The 10,883-nt window shown below is 44.6% G+C and overlaps 1 protein-coding gene across 1 annotated transcript in view; it reads right to left on the bottom strand.

Moving 5' to 3' along the window:
• The window catches only part of WT1 (WT1 transcription factor), a 75,305-nt gene that overhangs the window by 48,812 nt on the left and 15,610 nt on the right, over positions 1 to 10,883 (bottom strand). Inside the window, exons 2-3 of the mRNA XM_042446893.1 lie at positions 8,269 to 8,397; positions 6,695 to 6,797 (exon numbers count right to left, since the gene is read on the bottom strand). Coding sequence (XP_042302827.1) covers positions 6,695 to 6,797; positions 8,269 to 8,397 — 232 coding nt within the window. The remainder of the gene's footprint in view (positions 1 to 6,694; positions 6,798 to 8,268; positions 8,398 to 10,883) is intronic.

Raw genomic sequence — 10,883 nt, 5'->3', positions numbered from 1 at the left:
ATTATTATTATTATTATTATTATTATTATTATTATTATTATTATTATTATTATTATTATTATTATTATTATAGTTTTTGGCTATGAAACATGCATACTACTGTTTGCCTTACTTTATTAAAACTACTCTGAGAGACCCAAAACAGTGAGAGATGAAAGGGAAGAGTGTTGTTGATGTTGTTTCATGCCTTCTAGTCATTTCGAACTTCTGGCAACCCTAACACAAACCTATCATGGCATTTTATTGGCAAGATTTGTTCAGAAGAGGTTTGCCATTGCATCCCTGGGGGCATCCCTTTGTATCCCTGGGGCTGAGAGCATGTGACTTGCTCAAGGTCAACCAGTGGGTTTAAGGGCTGAGCTGGGAATTGAACCCTGGGCTTCAGAATCCTAGTCCAGCACTCATGCCACTATGCTACACTGGTGAAAAGACTCCACACTGGAGTCTTTTAGGTGCTTGCAAACACACTTGGAAGATTCTCTGGTCCCACGGTCTCGTTGCTTAGCTATATCCCCTCAATATGTGACTGAGCCAATGGGGAAAGTTTTAGAGGTGGCATTGTATAGAGTAGAGGCATGTGGGAAACCCTTACTGCCTAAAGCCCCATTTGCTCTGATAGCAAACCAGTGGAGGGGGTTAAAGAGAATGATTGGCTGGGAAGTTTTAATCAACAGTTATCAAGAGGGCCATAGTGTTCCCAACCCTGCATTGATAATTGTATTAAAATAACAACTTTTGAGAAACAAGCCATTGTGGTCTGAAGCAGTCCCTGAGAGGAACTGTCTTTCCAGCCAGACATTGAAACTTATTAGCTGTTATTCCAAGATGCTACCTTTCAGGAATTCACATAAATAAAACTATTTCTGTTTCTCTGATTTGCTCCTCTGGATGGTAATACCTTCCTCCTGTCAACTGTATGAAGAAAGCCACAATATGGTTACAGATTTCTTGCTGCAGCTCTCTGGAGCTATACTGCTTTCAAGTGTGTTGTTTTTATCTGAGTAGTATTATTACTTCCAAACATGTATTATTTTTGTGTTAAAGGATGGTGAGCTCTCCCTCTGGGGACAGAACTGTTAACCTTTAGAAAAACTGCAAAAAGCTGCTCAGAGCCATTTGCAAGCACCAAAATGCGTATGTGTTTAGGACAGGTTTATGAAACCTGTTTGTGCAACATAAATCTACAGAACTGGAGGAAACATAATGTGCAGCTTATATATGTTTGTGCCACAGCCTCTTTGTCAGGCCTGAAGGTATCCAGGAAATCGTTGTCATGTCTCTACAGCAGTCTAGCAGTTATTCTTTCAGAATCTTGCAAGACAAATCACTTGGATCATTCTTCATCTGCCCTTACTTTTAGCCCTAAACATTCATAATATTCCCTCCATGTCTTGGATACCTTCTGAAGAAGAAATCATAGTCAAATACTCTCAATCTGGTTCAGTCCCAGGGCCAGCAGAAAACTGGAGTAAATGAAACAGTGTCTCCTCCTTTCATGTCCAGGTTGTTATTCACTGAGTGGAAAATTTACCCGATTAGTGGGGGAAATTGTTTGCATTTACCCAGAAATTAATTTAAGTCAGTTCAGTGGGATTTACTCTCAGATAGAGTCCACCTGGTGCAGGGCTTGAGTGTTGCACTACGACTCTGGAGACCAGGGTTCGAATCCCCACTGGGCCATGTATCCCACTAGGTGACCTTGGGGAAGTCACATACTCTCAGCCTCTGGGAAAGGCAATGACAAACCTCTTCTGAACAAATCTTGCCAAGAAAACCCATGATAGGGTCACCATAAGTGGGAAAGGACAATAGCAACAAACAAAGTGTGAAAGGGCTTGCAATATGGCAAAGTGATGCAGTCACTGGCAAGCAAGCCAACAAGAATGCATGAGCAATTATACCAAAAAGGGGATCATATTCCATGAAAAGGTGTAGGAAATATTAAATAATGTCAGAGATAATTGGCAGAACTCTTTGAAGATGTGAAAAAATGCTGGCTTCCATTACAAATTGGACTAGGCAAGAAATGCTTTGGGTTAGCAGTTAAGGACTGGTGCACGATTCAATATTCAAAATTTACAAACTCAGAACAAATTTCATCAGAGGAAAAATGGTTTATTAAGATGAGAGAAGCTATGGGCCTGGACATTTTAGCATCCATTATGAGTGACACATCAAGAAAGTGTACAGAAGATAATTGGAATTGTTTTAAACTCTATGGAAATAAAAAAAAAGGCTGGAGTTTTGATTAATGATGATATATGGAATACAGTATTGGGGGGATCCTCCATCATTTGGAGGAATCAGAATTTATAATTTTTCCTTCAATTACTACCTCGTACTAATATTGAAAATTGGGAACAATCAAAAAGTAAAGGGACTATCCTACGGAATATATGATGTAAAGAGGAAATCTAGAAATTTTGTAATGATAAGGTGATTTCAACTGATTTGGGGAGGTTTATAATAGAAGACAGTTGACAATTTTATGTTATCTTTCTACGCTTGATGACAATACTATGTTATCTTTCTACGCTTGATGTTTGTTAGCTGCGCAGTTGGTCACAAGTTTGTTCTGGGAATAGACTACTATTTCTCGATTGGACTCTCATTAATTTAGTGTAACGAAGGAAGCCTGACACTATCTCAACTTCTGCCTTTCTCCAGCACTTGCTTGTATTGCTACACGGTATAGTGCTAGGCAATACTATTCCCAATATTATACCTATATTGCCACGCAATAAGATTCCCACTTCCCAGGGGCAGAAGATCCTGGGCTTCCCAGGATTTGGCGCCCTTAGACCCAAAGGCTTAGAAGGTGGGCATGGCCTCTCTAGGTTACAAGGTTCATTTGCACCTATAGGAGCCTAATATGAAGAGCCATGTTCTCCATCAGAGGTCTAAGGGGACCCTATAGAGCCATAGGATCTGGAGAGAAGATAGTCTCTCTCTCTCTCTCTCTCTCTCTCTCTCTCTCTTTCTCACACACACACACACACACACACACACACACAGTGCATCACTACAAGGCTTTCCCTACCCATGGTGACCCCAAAGCAAACCTATCCAGGGGTTTCCTTGGCAAGATTGGTTCAAAGGGGGCTGAGATAGTGTGACTTGCTCAAGCTCACCCATGGCCCGGTGGGGATTCAAACGCTGTTCTCCAGAGTCCCAGTCCAACAGTCAAACCACTACATGGGCTTCATGAAAGAAACCAGTTGGCAGTTAAGGAAGCAAAATCCTGGGATTTTCTGGGCAGGCTGTAGAGATGTGAAAGATTTCTTTGGCATTGTTATTGCAGGGCAATGTTCCCAGGCAGATAGGTTAATGCATTTGGGCCCTCTCTTTGTTGCCACATCTCTAACCTTGAGGTTAGAACAGACTCAGAAGTAGCAAAACAGCTTCTGGAACTGAGGGACCAGAACTTGGGGAAATGTATGGAATGCTTGCGACTACAGTTCCCAGAATCCCCCATCCAGCATAGAAGCTCCCTGTGCTAGCTGGGGGATTCTGGAAGCTATCAGCCAAAATGGTCTCTTTTCCAAGATTTGTGAGTAATACCCCATTTCTGCCATCCTCAAACAGATTAGGGAGCCAATTGGTTTAGCAGTTTGACTATCCACACTGGTTGACACCACTTTAACTGCCATGGCTCGATGCTATGGAATTCTGGGAGCTGTAGTTTGTTGTGGCACCACAGTGCTCTGACAGGGAAAGGTGAATGTCTCACAAAACTATAGTTACCAGAATTCTTTACCATTGAGTCATGGCAGTTAAAGTGGTGTCAAGATGGATTATTTCTGCAGTGTGGATGCAGCCTGAAATAAAACCTCCGAAGATCACAGTTCGAATCCCAGGTCTGGAAATCTTCTGGGCGAGTCCCACTCTCTCAGCCTTAGAGGAAGGCAATGGTTCACCTCCTCTGCACTACATAAAGTGCAGCAACAACAACAACAACAATAATCTGAAGAAATGTTGCCAAGAAAACGCTGTGAAAAGAATCACCATAAATCCCAGCTGACTTGAAAGCACACAACAACTTATCCGGATTGATGATGGTAAAAGCAACAAGCTCTGTGTAACAAGAGGTGCTGTGTGTGTGTGTGTGCGTGCGCGCATACATTTTCCTAGCTGCTCCAAGAGAGGTGGGATTGGTTCTAAGTTCACCAAAAGTTGAAGAATAGTTGGGGGAAAGAAGGAGGGGAGAAGGATTTGGTTCTGGCTCCTAAACAAACTCAAAAATAAACTCTCAGAGGGTTTCTCCTTCCATCGCAGCAGCTCAAAGATAAAATGACTACAGCAACTGCTCCCTACCTCTGCAACCTATCAAGTCTTGGGGCCTATAAATGTAGGGGCCCACAAAGTTCACAGGGATGGAAGTGTTTGCGTTTGTTTTGAAGCATCTGCATTGGAGGAACTCTCTGGTTTGACACCACTTTAACTGCCATGGCTCAGTGCTGTGGAATTCTATGAGCTGTAGTTTGTTGTGGCACCAGAGAAACTACAGCTCCCAGATTTCCAAAGCACTGAGGCATGGCAGTTAAAGCAGTGTCAAACTGGAGTGCTTCTCCCTCCGGTGTGGATGTAGCCTTTGTTTAAGAGCCAGGTCCTGGAGGGCTTTCTCAGCCAGTCACATTCTCAACTTGGGTTCCTCAATCATTAGGGAAATAAAGAAGAAAGTTCAGGGCAAGACCCCACATCTCCTGCAGCAAGCATGACTTATGGGGAGGCAACCAGCATCTGATTGGAATGAGGACAGGGGGTCCCCATTGGTTCCAAGCACACCAGGATTAAGCCAAAACCCCTACAACTGCCTTTGGACAAATCCAGCACCCTGCTATCTGGCGGTTTGAAATACAGGCTTCAAACAGTAGCATGGTCTATTGTCACAGTTGGTCTTTATCTCCAGGAAGAAGCAGCTTATGGGGATTCATTTAAAAGCCAGAATGTTGTCTTTCTCACAGAGACACACTGGCAGTTTTCAAGTGCCATGATTTCATCCTGTCATTCTGAGTTCATGGAAAGGATGGTCAACTCCCTTTCTGCTCTCTGTCAGGGAGATGGACGTTTGCCACTGAGCAGAATGGAGAGAGAAAACACCAAAATGAACACATTCTTCATTTCCTTAAGCTTCCTAATTAACAAAGGTCCTGAATTTTCCTTCTCCCTGACAGGCCAGAGATCTCTGGAATGGTTCTGTCAATGATACTTTTGCCTCAAACCAAAATGATCCCCATGAATGTCATTGGAAACTGGACTGAGCTTAATTCCCAATAAAGTCCAGTGGAGAAAAGGGTGAAGTTTTCTCCAGGCCTTTCTGCTGGCTCTGAGGACCAGAGGACAAGACAACCAAGTCTTCACTGCAAGCATACTTTGGGCAAAACAGTGCATACTAGATCCACTTCTTACTGACTCTAGCAGAAATGCTTAAGGGCCAGGCAGGGAGAGGGAATACATATTCAATACAGAAGTTGAAGGCTTTCATGGCCAGCATCCATAGATTTTTGTGGGTTTTTCAGGCTATGTAGCCATGTTCTTGAAGAGTTTCTTCCTGATGTTTCACCGGCATTTGTGGTTGACATCTCCAGAGAACATGGTCACATAGCCCAAAACCCCCATAAAAAACTATATTCAGTACAGCCTATTTGTGACAAAGTTTTAAGGCTGTTGATTGGATGTTTATGGCTTGGAAACCCACAGTGCCCCAGAGTTGTTTTTGCTGGATTTAGGCCAGCTTGGTGGCTCCTCTGAAAAAGATATTTCTCACCAAAGAGATCTCCCAGAAGCAAGGGCCTGGCAGCCTGCTGACTGACCACAGTGTCTTCCAGTATGGAACCTATATTTCAGGAGTGGTGTCTGCCATTCAAAGAGACAAACTTAAAAAGAGCCTCTCTGGCCCAGCATGCTTTCACCCAGCCATAGAGAAAGCCCATAAGCAGAGTATCAAATGCCCTTCCAATAAACAGATTTTCACTAACTGATTTGGCTTCCACCAGGTTATAAACTGTACATCCCTAGAATGATTATAACTTTGAATTATTTTAAAATAATTTCACCAAATCAATTTCTCCCCCCAGCCACTCCTCTGGAAAACAGATTAAATTTAATTTTTAGAATAGCAAGAGGTATGCACTCAGAGATACTAAAAAGCAAGGATTTTCTTTCCTCACTTCATAAGTCCATAACACACTGCAGAAATAATCCAGTTTGAAAACGCTTTAACTGCCCTGGCTCAATGCTAGGGAATCCTGGGAACTGTAGTTTTGTGAGACATTTAACCTTGTCCGTCAGAGAGCTCTAGTGCCACAATAAACTGCAGTTCCTTAAGATTCCCTAGCACTGAGTCAGTTAAAGCAGTCTCAAACTGGATTATTTTTGAGGTGTGTTTTGGGCCTGAATCTCTGTGATTACTATCCTCTCATCACTAAGAAAATATCAGGGTGTCATTAGATGTTACTCCTGTCCTTGAAAGTGAAATATGTCACTATAAATATACAATTCATATTTTCTATAAATAAGACCAGGCAGGGTGAAGGAGCAAGGAAGAAGTAGAGGAGAGCATGTCCAAGCCACTGTCTTATTGCAACCAACAATAAATAAAACTCTTGTGCCAAGATGAGAGAGGTGCAATGTAGGCCACAAGGCTGGAAGAAGCAGAGGAGAGAGTAAACACTGCTAGGGAAAGGCTTCTCACCTGTTGTAGGGGTTCCTGAGGAGCAGAGCCTGGCTGCCTGTGCAACTGTCTGTGGGGGTGTGGCAGCCATAGACAGGGGGAGGCACGGTATACTGCTGCTCACCTGCGGACAAAGCGGAGAAAAGTCACCTGCTGCCCTGCACAGAGAAGGATCAATATACCATAATGAACACTGGAGTGACAGGGCCTTTCTACTAGCCATGCTCTGGAGTTGTATTTTTAAGGCCCAGAGCCAACCAGTTGTTTCTGAACTAAAACACCCATTCCATTTGCAGTAGCTTATCTTCTTCTGGGGAAAGGGCAGGACTAGGTCCCTCTTTATTTTCATTCTGTGAATAGCCTGAGTCAAAAAATTAATGTAAAAAACAAGTGAATACAGTGGGCGCTTGGCCTCCACTGGGCTCTAGTTCTAGGACCCCTGCCATGGATGTCAAAATCCGTGGATGCTCAAATCCCAATAAATATAATGGGATTGTGAAATGATGTACCGGATATAAAATGGCCAAATCAAGGTTTGCTATTTGGAGTTTAGATATTTTAAAAATATTTTCAAGCCTTGGATAGTTGAATCCTCAGAAAAGGAATCCATGGATAAGGAAGGCTGGCTGTACTTTGTTTGGGAATATGCAGTAGGATTTGCCTGGCTAGAAGTCCCGAGTTGAAAGCTCATCCCAAACAAGCCCTTATTTCTCCGGCAGTCTGCCATTTGCAGAAGCTTAAAACACCAGCCAAGCAAAGCAAATGTAGGCAGCAACGGTTGATTTTTAAAGCTCAAGGGATTTCAGTAGGATCTGAAAATGGTTGCTAAAGAAAATACTACTTTTGGTTCCAGCACACTAGAAATTGTCTTCTTGAGATGAGAGATGGACTTAGGTCTTAGTAGATACACCAGCCCTGCACACCTCTTGCAGAAATAGTCCTGCAGCATTTAATGCACCTTAATGCACAGTGCATCATTTTAATGGACACTCTTAACCATGTTTACTCAGAAGTAAATCCCATTGTGAGCACTGGGAGTTACTTCCTCATAGGGCAAGGCAGCCATCAAGATTTTGGCTCAGGGATTGGGGGGGGGGGCTGTAAACCTGTTTGGGTGCTAACATTAACACTCTAGACTTCCAGCAGCTATCACTGGATTATATCTCCATCTTTTCCATTTCTAATCTGATGTCATGCATTTGAGATTTTTTTAAAAATCAAATCAGTGGAACACAGCTTTCCTTTGAGTCACCATTAACAAGTGATACAGCCACTAGAGTACTGGAAACCAGAAGAGGGGAGGGGGTTAAGGCTTGAATGTTCAAATCATTTCCCCCTTCCACTTCCCAAACCCTCCATATTTTGTCAGAGGCCAAGGATTTCTCACCATTGGCTCTGCTATCTTGGGGTTCCTGGGAGCTGTAGTCCATCAACATCTGGAAAAGTCACACTTCCCAGGCCTGCTATGAGCACTATGTGCTTCGCTCTGGTGCCACAACAAACTGCAATGCCCAGAATCCCATAGCCTGAAGCCATGGCAGTTCTAGTGGTGTCAAACCGGGTTATTTCTGCAGTGCAGCTGGGCCCTTCCTTACCTAGCGAGGTCTGCTGGCCGATGGCGATGGGGTCCTCGTGCTTGAAGGCGTGGTTGGGGAACTGGGCGGCGTGGTGGGAAGGAGGGTGTCCGTAACTGGGAGCCCCATCAAAGGCCACGGGGCCATAGCCTGCCAAGAGAGAGAACAAAGATGCTCAGGAGCCGGGAGTGGCAGCGGCAGCAGCGCCTGCCCTTGAACTCGCTCCCGTTCCCTCTGGGCTTCCTGCAGCAGAAAAAGAAAGGCCTCCTCCTCCTCCTCCTCCATCAGGCAGCGTCCAAGCCTCAAAGCCTCCGTTTTTCCTAGCCCTGAACCCCTAGAAACCCAAGGAAAGGAAGGACCGAAACAGCCCTGGCCCTCTGGGCGCCCTTGAGGAGCCCAGCCTCCGCAGCCTCTGCTCTGCCCCGCGCCCCACGCCGCCTGGCTGGAGAGACACAGCCCTTTTCCCTCTACAACTCCCAGGATTTCCCAACCGACGTGGGAGTTATAGTCTGCCTTTTTTTAAAGGAGGAAGTGTTGAGTGGAAGTCTTAGAGGAGGGCAAGGCGCTGCAAAATGTCGGCCAAATCAAAGCTAAAAAGAAACACTCCCTGAAATATCAATTCATGCTTCTTCGTCGTGCTCCAAACGGAGGACGTTCTGGAATTCCTCCCGGAAACGAGGTTGAAATGGAGGACATGTCCGGGGAAAGGAGGACGCTATTGAGTCTGCGCCTGTTTCTCAGCACAAAAGCACAGCTTCCTTCCGTGTAAAAGGACAAGACCCTGTGGTTAAGAGAATAGGAGGCTCACAAGGCCAGGGCCTTAAGCCAGTCATTTTTATCATTCATAGATAGATAGATAGATAGATAGAATTCATATGTGTGTACACGCACACATTGTGTGTGTGTGTGTGTGTGTGTGTGTAAAATTCCATAGTGCATCTGAAGAAGTGGATTGATATCCACCAAAGCTCATGTTAAAATAAAAACCAGTTAATCTTAAAGGTGCTGCTAAATCCTTTGAGTGAGAGACCTCCAAGCCTGCTCAGGTCCTGCAGACCCAAGGCGACGTATCTTCCTTGATTTGAGTCCATCCTCCTCTAAGGCGGGTCTTCCTCCTTGCCAAGCATTATCTTTTCTACGGAGTCCTTTATCCTCACGATAGGACCAAAGTATGGTGGCCTAGGTCTTTTTCTGCTTTTAGGATCTATGGGGTCGCCATAAGTCAACTGGCGACTTGAAGACACACACACACACACACAACTTAATGCTGAACACCAGCCCTGTTGGCCATATAGCAATAGCAAATCTAATCAAAAGCTCACCAAACTGTGATGTCTTTCTTGGCCAACCAAAATGCACAATATGTACGTTGCAAGCTTTCTAAGCTCCACTGGCTTCTTCATCAGGCAAGCTTCCAAAGCTTGCAACGTCTATATTTTGCATTTTGAGAGTAACTGAAAGGAAGACATTGGCAGCATGAGCTTTCGTAGACTTCAGTCTCTACATCCTCAGTCTCAAAAGGCGCTTTCTCCATACTTGATTCTCCAGACTAACACAGCTATATCTTTGATGCCTACCATTGTGCATTTGGATTAGCCAAGGAAGGCCTGACTGCTTGGTGCACATACAGCTGAGCCTGAGCATTGCTTTCAGGGTGACTGAGTGCCAAGTGCCAAGCCATGCCAATTTGGAAATTATATCTGTTTCTGCAGAGAGATGTAAGCCAGGCTGCTGGGAAGAGAAAAAAGCTCAAGGGATGTTTTTCGCCCTGCAATGCCTTCTTCGGTGGGAAGGAAAAGCCGGCCCCAGACGCTTCCCACCAACCTGCGTTGTTTTCTTTAATCTCTCCACATAGTTAAGAGCAAAAAAGACCCATCCGTGGAGCAAAGCCGCCCTCCGTTTCACACGTCAAAGCTGCCCTTTAATCTGGGCTCTCGCTCGTTTTATAAGATCGATTTTCCGCAATAAAAAAATGAAAAAATAACCTCCTACTTTAAGTGAAAATTGCTCCTTCAAAGAATAACAAACAGCCTACTTTTAAAACAAGAAAGAAAGCAGCAGCCAAAGCAAGAGAGCGGCTTTCCGATGGCAAAGGATGGTCTCCGCTGACCCTCGGGTGACAGCGACTCGTAAATCAGGCGCTCCGACACCCCCCTTTCATTAATTACTCGGAGCCAGTGAAACAACTTGGGCTGGAAAGTAATTACAAAGTAATAGTATCTGGGCAGCGGCTTCTCGGCTCATCGGCCTTTAGCGAGGAATGTTTGGGGCAGGTCGGCGGCCTTTGCTTTCCCCGATCTCACACCCGGTGAGGGTTGCCAATAAATAAATAACGGGAGGCTCTGGAATACCCCGAAAGTAGTGACTGCTCAGCAATAACTACTCGGCAGTGTTGGTGTTGCTGTTGTTTTTCCTCCTCGGAGTGGACATGCTACAGGTTTGCTTCTTCCAAGAAAAACACCAGCTGGCAATGGACAGGGACACCGGGGAGCGCTTTGTGTGTGTTTGTACACTGCTTTTCTTGCGCTGACACCAGCAAAGAGCCTCCTTCCTTGGGACACATGAGGACTGAAGAGAAAAACTGGGAGGTGATGCCCTAAACCAAGAAGCAAATGGGAAAACACAGAGTTTAGGGG

Source organism: Sceloporus undulatus, chromosome 1 (genome assembly GCF_019175285.1).
Source record: "Sceloporus undulatus isolate JIND9_A2432 ecotype Alabama chromosome 1, SceUnd_v1.1, whole genome shotgun sequence".
NCBI lineage: Eukaryota > Metazoa > Chordata > Lepidosauria > Squamata > Phrynosomatidae > Sceloporus > Sceloporus undulatus.
Note: the sequence above shows the minus strand (reverse complement) of the source record. Positions and strands in the feature narration are given on the sequence as shown.